The 18,451-nt window shown below is 45.0% G+C and overlaps 1 protein-coding gene and 2 non-coding genes across 3 annotated transcripts; all 3 read right to left on the reverse strand.

Moving 5' to 3' along the window:
- Positions 1–914: 914 nt before the first annotated feature.
- Positions 915–1,020, reverse strand: LOC137383067 (U6 spliceosomal RNA). The gene has a single exon (XR_010977343.1). It is a non-coding gene; the product is annotated as a U6 spliceosomal RNA (small nuclear RNA).
- A 6,044-nt stretch (positions 1,021–7,064) lies between these two features.
- LOC137383058 (U6 spliceosomal RNA) lies at positions 7,065–7,171 on the reverse strand. Its single transcript, XR_010977336.1, has one exon. It is a non-coding gene; the product is annotated as a U6 spliceosomal RNA (small nuclear RNA).
- Positions 7,172–14,867: 7,696 nt separating this feature from the next.
- LOC137383000 (dual specificity protein phosphatase 18-like) lies at positions 14,868–15,905 on the reverse strand. Its single transcript, XM_068055587.1, has one exon. It carries the CDS (start codon positions 15,854–15,856, stop codon positions 15,269–15,271), a length of 588 nt encoding a protein of 195 aa, XP_067911688.1. The 5' UTR covers positions 15,857–15,905; the 3' UTR covers positions 14,868–15,268.
- Between the last annotated feature and the right edge of the window lie 2,546 nt (positions 15,906–18,451).

Below are 18,451 nucleotides of genomic sequence, written 5' to 3' on the forward strand. Positions count from 1 at the left end.
TGGAAGAAGGTACAATATCAATGGTCCATTTTTCAAGTGGCTTTCGGAGACTGCTCCCTGTAAAACTTTGGACTTTGGTGTTAAAATTAATGACACATTCTGCTTAACTTTAAGCACTTTGATGATTCGCAATTGATAGCTTTTTTGTTAAAAACAAGAACACTAAACTTAGATTTTGGATTTTCAACAGACCATCACTTACCCAAAATTAATTCATCCAGCCACGTAGCCATAACTAATCCCCCACACCTCCAATTTACAAAGTCAGTCCACAACTTCTGCCACAGGTCACAGACACAATGTAGCCCTAACACATTCACTGAGGAACTCTCTGCTCAACTTCTACTGCAGGTAAGCTGGTCTTCTTGTTCCGTTCTGGTTGGCCAAAGTCCCACTCCCAGCTCCTCACCTTTTACCCCAAAGCATAGTTCACAGCTTCTACCACATGATTACCATCCATTCTTTTATTCCATCCATTTCACCCCTTTGTGACCTGGAGTAAATACATTTGAAAATACTGTTTCAGCAGAACATCTCCATAATGAAGGACTCCACTGCCTCAGTGTCGAGCTGCCTTTCTCTTCCACCAGGTTCCAGAAAACATGACTGGCCTGTTCTGTCCATCGATACTTTGTGAGCTGCTGAGTATTATCAGCATTTTATGTTTTTGTTCCAGATTTGCAGCATCTGTAATATTTTGCTTTTCGTTAATCTGCATGTATTACAGAATTAATGTTTTAAATATATATTTTAAACATGAAAAATCTGGAAGCTCGATATGACTTTGTGAAGTCAAAAGAAGTTTGAAATGAGTGAGGTAGAGGAGGAGATGAATAAAGAAGCTGAGTTTGTTTGATGACTTGTGTTTAAAGCAGAGGTGAATGCTTCACAGAAGCTAATATGTTTTGAAAATGTAAAATATGGAATGCTTCAGGAAGTTGCATGTCCTTTCGTTGGGACCATGCTAATTTTCTCTGTATTTTTTTCCAAAAATATACATTATTTGTAAAATTTGAAAAAATACATGACGTAACAGTTCCATTTTGACATCACATAAAGTGCAATACAGATCAGTTTCTTTCAAAACAGTACCTGAGGTGTCTCACTACACTTGTCTTTATAAGTTATATTAACAACATATATTAACATTTCATGTCGAACATTTTGTGGTGCATACAGCCTGTTTAGTTTTATACAGTTTCCAGCCCCTCGTGTACTATGGCAGGAGGGGCTTACACAGTGACCTTTCCCCATTGAACCTTTGTGGCGGTTGCCCCAAGCTTTAGTGCGTCCCTCAGCACGTAGTCCTGGACCTCGGATTGTGCCAGTCTGCAACACTCAGTCATCGACAGCTCTTGCACTGGAAGACCAGCAAGTTTCAGGCAGACCAAAGTGCATCTTTCAGTAAATTGATGGTTCTCCAGCTGCAGTTGATGTTTATCTTGATGTGCGTTCCAGTGAACAGTCCATAGAGCACTGAGTCTTTTTTCCCCCAAAATATACTTTATTCATAAATATCCGTAAAAAATGCATTACAAAACAGTTCAAAACAGCACCAGATTGACATTGCAAAAAGTGCAAAGGAAATCAGTTTTCTCCAATACAGGAGTAAATTGCCTCTCAACCCTTCCATTCTATTTTACATGCCATGGACATTTTACAGTAAATCCATATTTTGGTGTATACAGCCCGAGGGGTTTCCCATGGATCCAGCCCCTCAGTTCACTATGGTGGGAGGACCTGACACAGTGGTCTTTCCCCATTGAACCTTTGCGGCGGCTGCCCCAAGCTTTAGTGTGTCCCTCAGCACGTAGTCCTGGACCTTGGAATGTGCCAGTCTGCAACACTCGGTCGTGGATAACTCTTTGCGCTGGAAGACCAGCAAGTTTTGAGCAGACCAAAGAGCATCTTTCACCAAATTGATGGTCCTCCAGCAGCAGTTGATGTTTATCTCAGTGTGCATTCCTGGGAACAGCCCGTAGAGCACAGACTCCTGTTACAGAGCAGCTTGGGATGAACCTCGACAAAAACCACTGCATCTCTTTCCACACCTGCTTTGCAAAGACACATTCCAGAAGGAGTGGGCAACTGTCTCCTCCCCACCGCAGCCACCGCGAGGGCAGCGTGTGGAAGGGGCAAGACTCTGGGCGTGCAGGAAGGATCTGATGGGGAGGGCCCTTCTCACCACCAGCCAAGCTACGTCATGGTGCTTGTTTGGAAGTTTTGGTGATGAGGCATTCCGCCAAATGACTTTGGCAGTTGGCTCGGGGAACCATCCGACCGGATCCACCATCTCCTTTTCCCGTAGGGCCTTGATGGACCACTGCTTGATGGATTGGTGGTCAAAGGTGTTTTTCCGCAGAAACATTTCCACGAAGGATAGGTGGTATGGCACGGTCCAACTGGATGGAGCGTTCCGCGGCAATGTGACCAGACCCATCCTTTGTAACACCGGGGACAGATAAAACCTCAGCACATAGTGACACTTCATGTTTGCGTACTGGGGATCTACGCACAGCTTAATGCAGCCGCACACGAAGGTGGTCATCAGAATGAGGGCGACGTTGGGTACATTTTTCCCGCCCTTATCCAGAGGTTTGAACATCGTGTCCCTCCGGACCCGGTCCATTTTAGATCTCCAAATAAAATGGAAAATGGCTCGGGTGACCGCCACAGCACAGGAGTGGGGTATGGGCCAGACTTGCGCCACATACAGCAACAAGGTGAGCGCCTCGCACCTGATGACCAGGTTCTTACCCACAATGGAAAGAGCTCGCTGCTCCCACATGCTAAGTGTATTGTGTACCTTGGCTACTCACTCCTTCCAGGTTTTGGCACACACCCGGCCCTTCTGCACCATATCCCCAGCACCTTCAGGTAGTCTGACCTGAGGGTGAAGGGGACAAAGGATCGGTCGGCTCAGTTCCCAAACAACATGGCCTCGCTCTTACCGTGGTTAACTTTGGCTCCCGAGGCTAGTTCGAGCTGGTTGCAGATGCTCATCAGTCTGCGAACGGACAGCGGATCCAAGCAGAAGATGGCGAAGTCGTCCATGTACAGGGAGGTTTTTACCTGAGTGCCTCCACTGCCTGGGATTGTCACCCCTCTTATGCCCGAATCCTTCCTAATGGACTCAGTAAAAGGTTCTATACAGCAAACAAACAAGACAGGGGAGAGAGGACAGCCCTGTCTGACTCCAGATTTGATTGGGAAACTTTCTGATTCCCACCCATTGATTGAGACTGCGAGACTGATGTTTGTGTAGAGCAGTTTGATCCAATTGCGGATTCCCTCCCCAAACCCCATTTTGGAGTCCACGTCCATCATGTGGGTGTGCGATATCCTGTCAAAAGCCTTCTCCTGGTCCAAGCTGATGAGGCAGGTGTCCACCCTCCTGTCCCGTACATAGGCAATTGTATCCCTGAGTAGCGCAAGACTATCAGAGATCTTCCTGCCGGGTACAGTACAGGTCTGATCGGGGTGGATCACCAACTCCAGAGCAGATTTGACCCGACAGACGATGACTTTGGACAGAATCTTGTAGTCCACATGAAGCAGCGAGATGGGGCGCCAATTTCTGATTTCTGCCCTCTCCCCCTTCCGCTTGTAGATGAGGGTGATGATGCCTTTCCTCATGGATTCTGACATGCTGCCGGCCAGAAGCATACTCTCGTATACTTCTTGCATGTCTCGGCCGATCCAGTCCCACAGAGCCGAATACAACTCAACCGGTAAGCTGTCGCTTCCGGGAGTTTTACTCGTCTCAAAGGACCTGACGGAGTTTGTCAGCTCATCCAGAGTTAGCGGCTTGTCCAGACTCTCCCTCATGCTGTCATCTAAGACCTCTGCGATAGATGACAGGAAGGACTGGGAAGCCGTGCTCTCTGTGGGCATCGCATCATACAGCCCAGCATAAAAGGATTTGCTGATCCTTAGTACATCGGACTGCGAAGACGTTACCGAGCCATCTTCTTCCTTCAGGCTGCTGATCACAGAGCTCTCTCTGTGTACCTTTTGGAAGAATTAACGCGAGCACGTCTCATCCTACTCAACGGTGCGGACTCTGGACCGGAAGATGATCTTGGAGGTCTCCATGGCAAACAGCGAGGCCTGCTGGCTCTTCACCTCTTGGAGGTCCTCCTTGACCTCGACCCCCATCGACTGCAGCAGGAGCAGATTTTGCATTCTTTTCTGGAGTCGGGACATTTCCCTCTGTCTCTCTCTCACCCTCTGAACACCTTTGGAGATAAAGAACCTCTTGATGTTCTCCTTGATCGCCTCTCACCAGTGAACTGGAGACTCAAAGAGGGGTTTCACGGTTCTCCAACCTTTGTAATCCCTTTTGAGCTCCTCAACGTCCTCTAGGGTTAGCAGTGTAGCATTGAGCTTCCATGTCCCCCTGCCAACCCGCTGGTCATCCTGTAAGTGACAGTCAGCCAGTAAGAGGCAGTGGTCGGAGAAGAACACTGACTTAACGTCGGTGGATCTGACCGTGATAGCACAGGACACAAACAGGAAGTCAATCCCGGAACAGGCAGACCACTCCAATCTTGATCACGTGTATCTACGCTGTGCTCCATCTGCAGGTTTGCTGAAGATGTCGTGCAGCTTGGCAACTTTTACTGTTTCTGTTAGGAATCTGGACGTAGCGTCCAGTTTGTTGTCATCACTGCCGGATCGTCCAGCTGTATCGATGATGCAGTTGAAGTTAGCGCCTAGAATGACCGGCCTGGACTTCACCAGCAGCAGTGGTAGCTGCTGGAAGACGGTCAGCCGCTCGCTGCATTGAACCGGGGCGTACACGTTGATCAACCGGAGCGGAGCGTTGTTGTACATTACATCTGCTACGAGGAGACGACCGCCCACCACCTCCTTAACTTCGGAGATGGTGAAGTTACCTCCCCGCAGCAGAATACCCAGGCTGGAGGAACCGGAATCATTACCCCCTGACCAGATCGATGGCCCGTGGGACCACCATCGCAAACATTGCCTGTAGGTGCTGAGGTGTGGTATTCCACACTCCTGCAGAAACAGTAGGTCGGCTTTGACCTTGGTGAGGTAGTCCAAGGTTGAAACACATCACGTAGTGGATTTAATGCTACGCACATTAATTGAAGCAATCTTTATAACCATTTTTAAGTTAGTTGTTGCTTCCCACACCATTTGTCCTTGCTAGTCCCAGTCCTTCCTTATGTTCCTGCATATCCATAGTGTACACAAGCTGTTTCACATTCGTTAGGCTCAGAAACCCCTCCTGGTTTCTCATGCAGGGTTTGTTCTGCTGGGGTGACATTGTTGTGGGGGGGGGGGGGGGTCTTGTAGGCAGCAAGGCTTGGGATATCCTCTGCTGTTGGGATCTTTCCCCTCTGTTCCTCCTCGATAATATCAATGCTCCCGGCTTCCCGGAGCTGCAGTGCGCCCGACGCTTCTTTGTTCTCGGTGTCCAGGAGCTGGGATGCGCTGGGCATGTCACTAGGTTCGGTGCTTTGGGTTTGAGGCGCGCTGGGCCCATCACAGCCTCCAGTGCCCTCCGCGGAGCTGGGGGGGGGGGGGTGCTTTATCTTCCAGCTCCTTTGAGTTCTGCCGCTTCTTTTGCAGGTGCCATCATTCCGGCCCTTCCTCGTCCAGTGAGCAGGAGCTGCCATAGTCTGTCTCAGATGGTAGCCTCCTCTTGCCACTGGTTTGGCTTTGGGTCGTGGCCTGTTCCATTTTTGGAGGTTTGTTCTTTGTGGTTTTCCTTTGTACCATCTGCCACTGACCTGTTTGTCCATCTGCTGCCTCCTCCTCCATTGATTCTGTCTGTAGAGGAGGGGTTTCAGGACACAGGATAGGTGTTGGGTCGCTGGTTTCTTCAAGCATTTCCAGAATAGCACACGGATACTATTGACTGTAACCACCTTGCCATTTACCAGTGATGTAGTGCCCCATGTCATTCATCAAAACTGCAACATCACACTGGAAATATCCAAACGGGTGAAGTAATCAGCAAAAAGTTCAGCAAGTCAGGCAATGCAAACATGCCATCGTAAATGAACCTGCAAATGGAAAGCAACAGCTTCAGGAAAGCTAACAGCCCTTTCAAAATCAAACAACTCAAGAACAGCCTGTACATATGAAAACAAGACACGGACTTTGTAACCTTAGCTGCAGGTATACAAATTATTCACTGGCATTGGAGAAAGGTACAAAATTAATCGTCCGATTATCAAAGGGATCTGGGAGAATGCTCCCCGTAAAACATTGGACTTTGGTATTAAAATGAATGACTTTAACTTTAAGCACTTTCATAATTCACAATTGATACATCTTTAGTTAAAAAAGGAATACTAGAGTTACATTCTGGATTTTCAACAGATCATCACTTACCTTAAATTTACTTCATCCAGTCACATAGCCATATCTAATTCCCCCATAACTCCAATTTACAAAGTCAGTCCACAACCTCTGCCTCAGTTCACAGACACACTGAACCCTGAATGCTTTCACTGAGGAACTCTCTTCTCCCCTTCCACTGCAGTTAAGCTGGTCTTCTTAGTCCATTCTGATTGACAAAGTGCCAATCCCAGCTGCTTATCTCTTCGCACAAAGCACAGAGCATAGTTCACAGTTACCATCATATTATTACCATCCATTCTCTGTCTGTTGCAGCCACTTCACCCTGGAGTAAATACATTTGAAAGTATTGTTTCAGCTGAACACTGTGCTGGCGATTTACTGCACAGGATGGTCCGGTTTGCAGTAAATTTGAGTTGTATGTCCTGTCCATCAATACTGTGTGAGCTGTAGAGTATTATCAGTATTTTGTGTTTTTGTTGGAGATTTGCAGCATGTGTGTTATTTTGTATCTTTGTAAATCTGCAAGTATTAGAGAATTAATGTTTTAAATGTTTTAATTATGTTAAAGGTATGTTTTAAAAGTTTGAAATGTGTAAGGCTGACGACTTTGTGAAGTGAGATGGTTGAAATGAGTGAATTAAAGAAGGTGCTGAAGAAAGGTGCTGAGTTTGTGCTGAAAGCAAAGGGAAATGTTAATATTCAGCAGTAGGTGAGATGTTTTGAAAGTGTAAAATATGGAACGCTTCACGAATTTGCGTGTCATCCTTGCGCAGGGGCCATGCTAATCTTCTCTGTATCGTTCCAATTTTAGTATATGTGCTGCCGAAGCGAGCACGATTAATGATGTGAACTAAGTGGTTTATAAAGCTTCAATTACGTAAACACTTTTACATGATGTTGTATTTTTTCTTCCTTTTTTTTTTAACTATATTTTTGCCAGAATGTAATATGCGAGGTGCAGTGAATCTAAATTAGCAGAGCTGTACTTTGTTATTTCTAATCTGGTCATCTAAATATTGAAGGTAAAGTAGTTTTGTCAGAGTGGATTATGGTGTATAAATGCAGATAAGGGTGGTAGGCGGGGCATTAGCTCAGCCACAGGCTCAGTGGGCGGGGCCTGTTCACAGAATCTCAGAATAATACAGTGCAGAAGAGGCCCTTCGGCCCATCGAGTCTGTACCGATGCATTAAAGACACCTGACCTGTCTACCTAATCCCATTTGCCAGCACTTGGCCCATAGCCTTGAATGTTATGACGTGCCAAGTGCTCATCCAGGTACTTTTGAAAGGATGTGAGGCAACCCGCCTCTACCACCCTCCCAGGCAGGGCATACCACCCTCTGGGTAAAAAAGTTCTTCCTCAAATCCCCCTTAAACCTCCTGCTCCTCACATTAAACTTGTGACCCCTCGTGACTGACCCTTCAACTAAGGGAAACAGCTGCTCCCTATCCACCCTGTCCATGCCCCTCATAATCTTGTACACCTCGATCAGGTCACCCCTCAGTCTTCTCTGCTCCAGCGAAAACAACCCAAGCCTATCCAACCTCTCTTCATCGCTTAAATGTTCCATCCCAGGCAACATCCTGGTGAATCGCCTCTGCACCCCATCCAATGCAATCACATCCTTCCTATAATGTGGCGACCAGAATTGCACACAGTACTCCAACTGTGGCCTTACCAAAGTTCTGTACAGCTCCAACATGACCTCCCTGCTTTTGTAATCTATGCCTCGATTGATAAAAGCAAGTGTCCCATATGCCTTTTTCACCACCCTATTAACCTGCCCTTCTGCCTTCAGAGATCTATGGACAAACAAGCCAAGGTCCCTTTGTTCCTCGGAACTTCCCAGTGTCAGGCCATTCATTGAATACTTCCATGTCACATTACTCCTTCCAAAGTGTATCACCTCACACTTTTCAGCATTAAATTCCATCTGCCACTTTTCTGCCCATTTGACCATCCCGTCTATATCTTCCTGTGACCTAAGACACTCCACCTCACTGTTAACCACTCAGCCAATCTTTGTGTCATCCACTAACTTACTGATCCTACCCCCCACATAGTCATCTATGTCGTTTATATAAATGACAAACAGTAGGGGACCCAGCACAGATCCCTGTGGTACGCCACTGGACACTGGCTTCCAGTCACTAAAACAGCCGTCTGTCATCACTCTCTGTCTCCTCCAGCTAAGCCAATTTTGAATCCACCTTATCAAGTTACCTTGTATCCCATGTGCATTTGCTTTCTTGATAAGTCTCCCATGTGGGACCTTGTCAAAGGCTTTGCTGAAATCCATGTAAACTACATCAACTGCACTACCCTTATCTACACACCTGGTCACATGCTCAAAAAATTCAATCAAATTTGTTAGGCATGACCTCCCTCTGACAAAGCCATGCTGACTATTCCTAATCAAATTTTGCCTCTCCAAGTGGTGATAGATTCTCTCCTTCAGAATTTTCTCCAATAGTTTCCCTACCACTGACATGAGACTCACTGGTCTGTAGTTCCCTGGCTTATATCTACAACCTTTCTTAAATAGTGGGACCACATTAGCTGCTCTCCAGTCCTCTGGCACCTCCCCCGTGGCCAGAGAGGAATTAAAAATTACAGTCAGAGCCCCTGCAATCTCCACCCTCACCTCCCACAGTATCTTGGGACACAAATCGTCTGGACCAGGGGATTTATCCACTCTTAAGCCTTCCAAAACCTCCAATACCTTGTCACTCCCGATGACAATTTGCTCAAGAACCTCATTGTCTCTCTCTCTAAGTTCCATATCTACATCTTCATTCTCTTGGGTGAAGACAGATGTGAAGTATTCGTTCAACACCCTACCAATGTCCTCTGGCTCCACCCACAAATTTCCCCCTTGGTCACTAATGGGTCCTACTCTTGCCCTGGTTATCCTCTTCCCATTGATATACTTATAGAATATCTTGGGATTTTCCCTACTTTTACCAGCCAGAGCTTTCTCATATCCCCTCTTTGCTCTCCTAATTGCTTTCTTAAGCTCCATCCTACACTTTCTGTATTCCACTAATGCTTCCATTGATTTGCTCTCCTTGTATTTGCTAAAAGCCTCTCTTTTCCTTCTCATTGTACCCTGAATGTTTCTGGTCATCCATGGTTCTCTGGGCTTGTTGCTCCTAGCTATAACCCTAGAGGGAACATGTTGGGCCCGTACCCTCCCCATTTGTTGTTGGGTCCATGGGGGCGGGGAGGAGTGTGCGTGGCCCTTCCCTCCTCCAACTCTCCCCCTCCCCTCCCACTCTCCTCCTCTCCCCTCCCATGCTCTTTGTCCCCCTCCCCCACTTCTCTCACCTCTCCCTCCAACACGCCCTCCCACACTGCCCCCTCCTCCGCTCAACCTTCTTCCACTGCCACTCCATCCCTCTCTGTCGTCCTCTACCCCACCTCCCCTTCTACCTCTTCCTCCGTTCCCGCTCCTCCTTTTCCCTCATCCCTCTTTCGCTCAGCCATTCCCCATCGGCCCTCCACCCTCTCCTGCCCCACCCTCCTCCTTCCACTTCCGCTACCCTCCCAAACTTCCCCACCACTGTCTTCCATCTCCCCTCCCTCTTTCTCTAGCTCTCCTCCCATTCCCCTCTTCCCATCCCCGTCCCCCTCCACCCCTACCTGCTTCTCCTCTCCTCCCCTCCACCTTCACCCCTCACTATTCCTCCTCACCCCTTCCCCTCCCACTCTCACCATTCCTCTCCCACTCCTATCCTCCCCATTCCTCTCCTCGTACCACACTCTTTCCTCTCCCACCCTGTCCTGCACCCTTTCCCCCATCTCCCCTCATGCCTTGCCACTCACCGCTCCCCCTTGCCCCTCCCCTGATGAAAGGTTAACTCTGTTTCTCTCTCCATAGATGTTGCCAGAGCTGCTGAGTACTTTGAGCACATTCTGTTTTTATCACAACCTTTTGTTTCCCTTTATCCATGCTTGGTGTCTATCATTTTTTTCCCTCTGTATTGCAAAGTATTCTAAAACACCATGCTGCATCTGAGCAGTGCTACTTAAATGCAAGATGTTCTTTTTAGTTTAGTTTTGAGATACAGCACTGAAACAGGCCCTTTGGCCCACCGAGTCTGTGCCGACCATCAACCACCCATTTATACTAATCCTACACTAATTCCATATTCCTACCACATCCCCACCTGTCCCTACATTTCCCTACCACCTACCTATACTAGGGGAAATTTATAATGGCCAATTAACCTATCAACCTGCAAGTCTTTTGGCATGTGGGAGGAAACCGGAGCGCCCGGAGGAAACCCACGCAGACACAGGGAGAACTTGCAAACTCCACACAGGCAGTACCCAGAATTGAACCCGGGTCGCTGGAGTTATGAGGCTGCGGTGCTAACCACGGCGCCACTGTGCCGCCCAAAAAAGCTATCAATTGCGAATCATCAAAGTGCTTAAAGTTAAGCAGAATGTGTCATTAATTTAACACCAAAGTCCAAAGTTTTACAGGGAGCAGTCTCCGAAAGCCACTTGAAAAATGGACCATTGATATTGTACCTTCTTCCAATACCAGTGAATGATGTTGTGCATACGTCCAGCTAAAGTTACAAAGCCCCTGCCTTGTTTTCATGTCAGAGCTGTTTTTGAGTTGTTAGCTTTTTTGAAGCTGTTGTTTATGTTTTGCTAGTTCTTTTGCATTGGCATGTATGAATTGCCTGATATGCAGAATTCTTTGCTGATTGTTGCATTCATTTGGACATTTCCAGATATGTGCTGTTCTTGTGATGAATGACATGAGGCTATAGTTGGTAAATGGCAAGGCAGTTGTAGCTAATAACACCCGTGTGTGACTCTCGAAATGCCACATTCTTCAAGAAAAACATTAACGAGCATGTCCTTCAGATTTTCCATGATTTCTGAAACTGCAAACTCATTGAATCTTTCAAGTCTTCTATTGTTGCCTGGGAAGAACCTGTGGCAAAAATTCAAGCCCTATAATGAATAATTGATAAGAGGCAGATTTCTAGACCTAGAGGTGAGGTCTTATAATAGAGACCATGACTATATGTTCAACCTACGCTGCATGGGCGGCACAGTGGCGAGCACCGCAGCCGCACAGCTCCAGTAACCCGGGTTCGGTTCTGGGTAATGCCTGTGTGGAGTTTGCAAGTTCTCCCTGAGACTGTGTGGGTTTCTGCTGGGTGCTCTGGTTTCCTCCCACCGCCAAAGACTTGTAGGTTGATCGGTGAATTGGCCATTGTAAATTGCCCTTAGTGTAGGTAGGAGAATGGTAGGGAATATGGGATTGATGGTCAGCACAGACTTGGTGGGCTGAAGGGCCTGTTTCAGTGCTCTATCTCTCTCTATGCATCAGATCTAGGAGCCAGCTGGTCACAAAAAATGATGTTCCATTCTTCCAATTTTCCTTTAATTTCAGCACACTGTTTATTTCCATGACATCAAGAACACCTTGCATTTAAATAGCACTCCTCATATGTAGCAAGGTGTTTTAGAGTATTTACAATATAGAGCAAAAAATATGATAGACACCAAGCATGGGCAAATGAAAACAAAGGTTACAAAGGAGAAGAAAGCCATGGCCAAACATAAGGATTTGGAGAAAATTCTTGAAAGACGAAACTGAGTAGAGAAATGCAGTGCAAGCAGAAATGGAGTGGAGGAAGCGAAGACTGAGATTACAATTGAGACATGGCTGGTTGCATATGGTAAATGCCGTACCTGCCACCCTAAAAAAACCTGTTCTGATTGAAAAAAATTAAAACAGGGAATGCAAAGAGCACAATGACAAGTACAGAGTAGCAAGGCACAGCACCAGGTATACCTAAAATGAGATGCCAACACGGTGAAGCTGCAACACAGGACTATATCCATGCTAAACAGTGGAAGCAGCCATGTAGACAAAGCTAAACTATATCACAATCAACAGATCAAATCAAAGTTCTGCAGTCCTGCATATTCAGTCGTGAATGGTGGTGGAGAATTAAACAACTAATGCAAGGAGGAGGAGGCTTCATGAACCTCCCCACTAGCCCTGCCATCCTCAGTGATGTCAAAAGCCCAGCATGTGAATGTAAATGATGAGACTGAAACATTTGCAACCATCTTCAGAAGTGTCAAGCGAATGAATGACCCATCTTGACCTCCTCATAAAGTCCCCTCCAAGGCCAGTTTGCAGCCAATTTGATACAGCAAAGACAATGAACAACATTCTGGCTGCAGTGATGAAGAATTGTGCTCTAGAACTAGCCGTAGCCAAGCTGTTCCAGTACAGCTACCACACTGGTATCTACTTGACAAAGTGGAAAATTGTGCAGGCATGTCCTGTCCACAAAAAGGACAAATCCAATCCATCCAATTACCGCCCCATCAGAACATAAGAAATAGGAGCAGGAGTAGGCCATTCGAATGTGCTCCACTATTCAATAATGTCATGGCTGATATTCTATCTCAACTCCACTTTCCTGCCCTATCCCACATTCCTCAATTCTATTGCACCAAAAAACCTATCCATCTTTGTCTTCATTATACTCAACCACTGAGCATCCACATCCCTCAAGGGTGCAGAATTTCAGAGATTCATGAACAATCTTCTCCTCAGCTCAGTCCTAAATGGCTGTCTTCTTATTCTGAAACTGCAACCCTTAGTTGGAGACCCAGGTAAACAAGATTTGCCTTTATCAGCCTACTCTCTATCCTCAGCAAAGTGACAGAAGGGATTAACTGTGCTATCAAGCAGCAATTACTCACCAATAACTTGCTCATGAATTCAAAAGCAAAATACTGCATATGCTGGAAATCTGAAATAAAAACAGAAAATGCTGGAAACAGTCAGCAGGTCTGGCAGCATCTGTGGAGAGAGAAACAGAAGTTATGATTTCAGGTCTGTGACCTTTCATTAGAAACTTTCATCATGAAAGGTCACACACCTGAAATGTTAACTTCTGTTTCTCTCTCCACAGATGCGGCCAGACCTGCTGAATGTCTCCAGTATTTTCTGTTTTCATACTTGTTCCTGGATCGCCAGTTTGGGTTTCACTGGGACCATTCAGCTCCAGAGCACATTACAGCCTTGATCCAAACATGGATAACAGAGTTGAATTCTAGAGATGAGGTGACTGCCCATAACATCAAGGCAACATTTGACTGAGTGTGGCATCAAGGAACCCTAGTAAAACTGAAATCAATAGGAACCAAGGGAAACTCTCCATTGGCTGGAGTCATACCTTAGCACAAAGTAGGCCAATCAGCTCAGCCCAGGACTTTACTGCAGGAGTTCCATTAGGTTGTGTCCTAGGCCGAACCATCATCAGCTGCATCAACAATGACTTTCCCTGCATCACAAGGTCAGAGGTGGGATGTTCGCTGATGACTGCAGTGTTCAGCTCCAGTCGCAACTCCTCAGATAAAGCAGTCCCAGCCCGCACAGAGCAAGACCTGAACAACATTCAGGCTTGGGCTTATAAGTGGCAAGTAACATTCACCAGGCAATGGCCATCTCTAACAAAAGATGTTACCTCTCCTTTACATTCAATGGCAGTATCATTGTCAAACTCCCCCACCATCCACATCCTGGTGAAGATCACCATTGTCCATAAATTTAACTGAATCAGCCACAGAAATATAGTGGCTACAAGAGCAGATCAGAGGCTGGATATTCTGTGATGAGTGACTCACCTTCTGACTCCCCATAACGTTTCCACTATCTACAAGGCACAAGTCAGGAGTGTGATGGAATACTCTCCACTTGATGGATGAATGCAACTCCAACGACACTCAAGAAGCTCGACACCATGCAGGACAAAGCAGCCAGATTGATGTGCACCTTATCCACCTCCTTAAACATTCACTCACTCCACCACCAGTGCATCGATGCCACAGAGTAACATCTACAAGAATGAATAAAAATAACTGGCAGTGCAGTCAGTGATTGGAGAAGGAAATTTACCCTTCAACTATGGCCCTTTCTACATTGTTTAAAGACCTCCCAAAAAACTTTGTCCTTTAGATACTAAGAGGGCTCCTGTGCATTCCAGTTTTCCTCTTTGTTCTGATGAAAATAGTATCACTGTGTTTAACCTCCAACACCAGTATTTAGCATTAATTATAGGTAGTATACTAAAGTGGGCACCTACAAATTTAAACATTACATCTATGTAGTTTGTAAACGGTTCCAAATTTATCACTTTGGTTATGTCTTACTCTAAGCTGTGCTGCAATTAAGGCTAGTCGTGTAAAATTAATAAGCCTTTAGAATTGAATGCAATGTACAAAAAACAAATTGTTTAAAATGTATAGTCACATACAAGTCTATAATTGTGTCTCTTAGTTTGGATTAGAAGTGATGCTTGAGGGGATGAGAGAGTTCATCTTACACATGGATCATACCTTCGCAATGCAGCAAATTCTCCAAAGACAGTACATCCAACAGAAGCACAAGTGCATTCCTATCAGCTGAAATCATCAGCTATTCCCTCAGTGCTTTGAGACTTTAATGGCAGCTTTCCCTCCTGAATACTAGAGTTATTTCCCATTGCAGATTTAAAATCAATAACTAACCAGCAGCATAGCTACTGGAAGAGCAGATTCAAGTCAGCAGTACCCAGGACTGACTGCAGAAGGGAGATTTTCCATTGAATATCATAGCACCAGTCAATCAGAACAAGAATGGATGAACATGGGATGGTTGAAATGAAAGTGGTGTAGAAAAGATATTTGTGGAGCTCAGGCATTATAAAGAACAGAATTCTAATGTACAGGAGTTTTCCAAAGTTGACCCTTGTCTTGCATGAAGGCCATCAAATTTTGGGGATTTTTTGCGTGGTTCTTAAGGAAATGTCATCTTATCCATGATGCCTTTATCGGCAAATGAGTAGTAACTTCTAGCACAAACATACCTGGACAAAATGAACATTATGCATTGGATGTACAATATTAAAAAGGAATTATTCCTCTTGTTTCTTCTTTATAAATGTCTGGTATGACTTGCAGAGGCGATGTCACCATTTTGATACTAGTTTTCCCAAAGAGTCTGTCTTCGTACACAATCAGCTGCTTCCAGAATCCACTATTTGGCCTAATTATGGGCCTGCACACCCTCAACCAGGCATGAGCCTCGACCAGAGATGTGTGGTGGTATTTCATGAGGTAAGCAAGACACAAAGTAGCAGATCTACTGATAGCTGCAACACAGTGCAGCAGTGTTCGTCCATGCAATTTTTCAACATGGTGGATTTTGTCTGTCACCATGTCAAAATACTCATTTAACTGTGAACTAGGAGAATCTGCAATAGGAATATTGATATACTCAGTGCCTGGAAACATAGAACTGATCACTTCTGGCGTCACACTGATTATACAAGTGACTCCACTGGCTAGCAAGAGACTCTGATTTTGTGAAGCAACAGCATTGCTTAAATATAAACTGTGTGTAATCTGAGCCAGACCCGAGAGCCTTGGTGTGGACCGCACAGAGTGAAGTGATGAAATGCTTTTCAGTGTTGAGTTGGGTCTTAATTCCATTACAAACAGAACATCCAGTTTTCTTTAAATCTTTGGCACAACATTCAAGTTGCCTAAAAAGGAAAAAGAGTCAAAGTACCTATTAGAGCAGAAATAATGATAGCTTCTGACCAGTAACATTAATTTGAATGATCCTGACATTGTTCAAAGCAACTACTTGCATTTATGTAGTGCCTTTAACATAGTAAAACCCAAGACACTTCACAGGGGTGTTATCTGACAAAATTTGACATGAGTTATTAGCACAGGTGACCAAAAACTTCGTCAAAGAGGTAGGTTTTGAGGAGCATCCTAAAGGAGAACAGAGAGGTGGAGAGGTTTAAGCAAAGAATTCCAGTGCTCGAGGCCTAGAGAACTGACGGCACAGCTGCCAATAATGGGGTAAAGGAAATTGGAGATGCATAAGAGGCAAGAAATGGAGGAACTTAGATTTCTCTGTAGCAGGTTATAGAAATAGGGAGGCTCCAACACATGCAGGTATTTTAAAAAGTGCAACTACAAGAATGGAGTTCCAAGAGTGCTGGAAATATTCAGCAGGTCTGGCAGCATCTGTGGAGAGGCTAGCAGAATTAACATTTCAGGCCAGTGACATTTCATCAGAACTAGCAAAGGTTAGAAATGTAATCGGTTTTAAGCAAATAAAGTGGGGGTGGGGGAAAAATAATTTAAGGGAAGGTGTTGATAGGGCAGAGGGCTGGAGAGATTAACTGACAAGGAGTCATGGGGCAAAGGCAAAGAATGTGCTAATGGTGTGATGAAAAACAAAGTATTAGTGCAAACAGTGTCCTGAAATGAAAGGAAAATTGCAAGTGAAAGAATGGACCAAGTGGTTCCCAGATCTGATGCAATGTAGTTTGAACATACAGTCATGGTCATACTATTATAAGATCTCACCTCTCCGTCTAGAATTCTGCCTCAATCACTTATTCATTATAGGGCTTGCATTTTTGCCACAGGTTCCTCCCAGACAACAGTAGGAGACTTGGAAAGAATCAGTGAGTTTGCAGTTCCAGCAATCGTGAAAATCTGTAAGGACATACAGGGCAGAACAGTGAAGCACTGGTTAGCACCACAGCCTCACAGCTCCAGCAACCTGGGTTTGGTTCTGGGTGCTGCCTGTGCAGAGTTTGCAAGTTCTCCCTGTGATTGCGTGGGTCTCCTCTTGGGGCTCCAGTTTCCTCCCACAGGCCAAAGACTTGCAGATTGATAGGTAAATTGGCCATTGTAAATTGCCCCTAGTGTAGGTAGGTGGCAGGCAAATTGAGGGAAGGTGGGGATGAGGTAGGGAATATGGGATCAATGTAGGATAAGTATAAATGAGTGGTTGATGGTCAGCACAGACTTAGTGGGCCAAAGGGCCTGTTTCTGTGCTCTATAACATGTTAGTTAATGTTTTTCTTGAAGGATGTGGCATGTCAAGAGTCGTACGCGGGTGTTGTTAGCTACAACCACCATTTACCATTTACCAACTATATATTGCCTCATGTCATTCATCAAACGAACAGCACAACTCTGGAAATGTCCAAATGGATACAATAATCAGCAAAGAATTCTGCGTATCAGAAAAAGCAAAAAACATAAGCAATAGCTTCAAAGAAGCTAACATAGGCCTTGCTCAAAAACAGCCCTGTCATATGAAAAGAATACACAGGCTTTGTAACTTTAGCTGGACGTATGCACAACATCATTCACTGGTATTGGAAGAAGGTACAATATCAATGGTCCATTTTTCACTGGCTTTTGGAGAATGCTCTCCGTAAAACTTTGGACTTTTGCATTAAAATTAATGACACATTCTAGTTAACCTGAACCACTTCCATGATTTGCAATTGATGCTTTTTTAGTTAAAAAAAGAACACTAAAATTAGATTTTGCATTTTCAACAGACCATCACTTACCCAAAATTTACTTCATCCACTCACATTGCCATATCTAAACCCCATAACTCCACTTTACAAGTTTATCAAGTCTGTCGAAACATTCTGCCTCTGATCACAGGCACACTGTAGCCCTAACACTTTCACAGAGGAACTTTCTGCTCCCCTTCCACTGCAGTTAAGTTGGTATTCCTGTTGCATTCTGGTTGGCCTAAGTGCCAGTCCCAGCTCCTCAGCTTTCACCCCAAAGCATAGTTCATAGCTTCTACCACATGATTACCATCCATTCTCTCATTTATTCCATCCATTTCACCCTTTCATGAACTGGAGTAAATACAATTGAAAGTACTGTTTCAGCAGAACATCACACTGGCAATTTATTCCACAGCCTTGGTGTCAAGCTGTTTTTTCTGATGGAATACAGGTATAATAGGCTTGATTAAGTAGAATTTGGAAATAGTTAATGTATCATGCCTTTAGAGTTAAAGATTGAATAAATAGTTAGTTTTCAGAACTCACTAACATTGCCCTTTAAGATGGTAGAGTTAAACATTTCAAGGTCTCTGTTAGAATAGAATTGCTGCTACCAGGGGCTTGGAAGATAAACACACACATTGAAATGTGCTGTGTGACCTCAGTAAGAGGTAGCAATAAAACTTAATTGGTTTATGGGGTTGTTGTTCAGACAGGTCAGCTCCGGAGGTTGGAATGGGTACCA

The sequence above is a fragment of the Heterodontus francisci genome, chromosome 23 (assembly GCF_036365525.1).
Source record: "Heterodontus francisci isolate sHetFra1 chromosome 23, sHetFra1.hap1, whole genome shotgun sequence".
In the NCBI taxonomy this organism is placed as follows: domain Eukaryota; kingdom Metazoa; phylum Chordata; class Chondrichthyes; order Heterodontiformes; family Heterodontidae; genus Heterodontus; species Heterodontus francisci.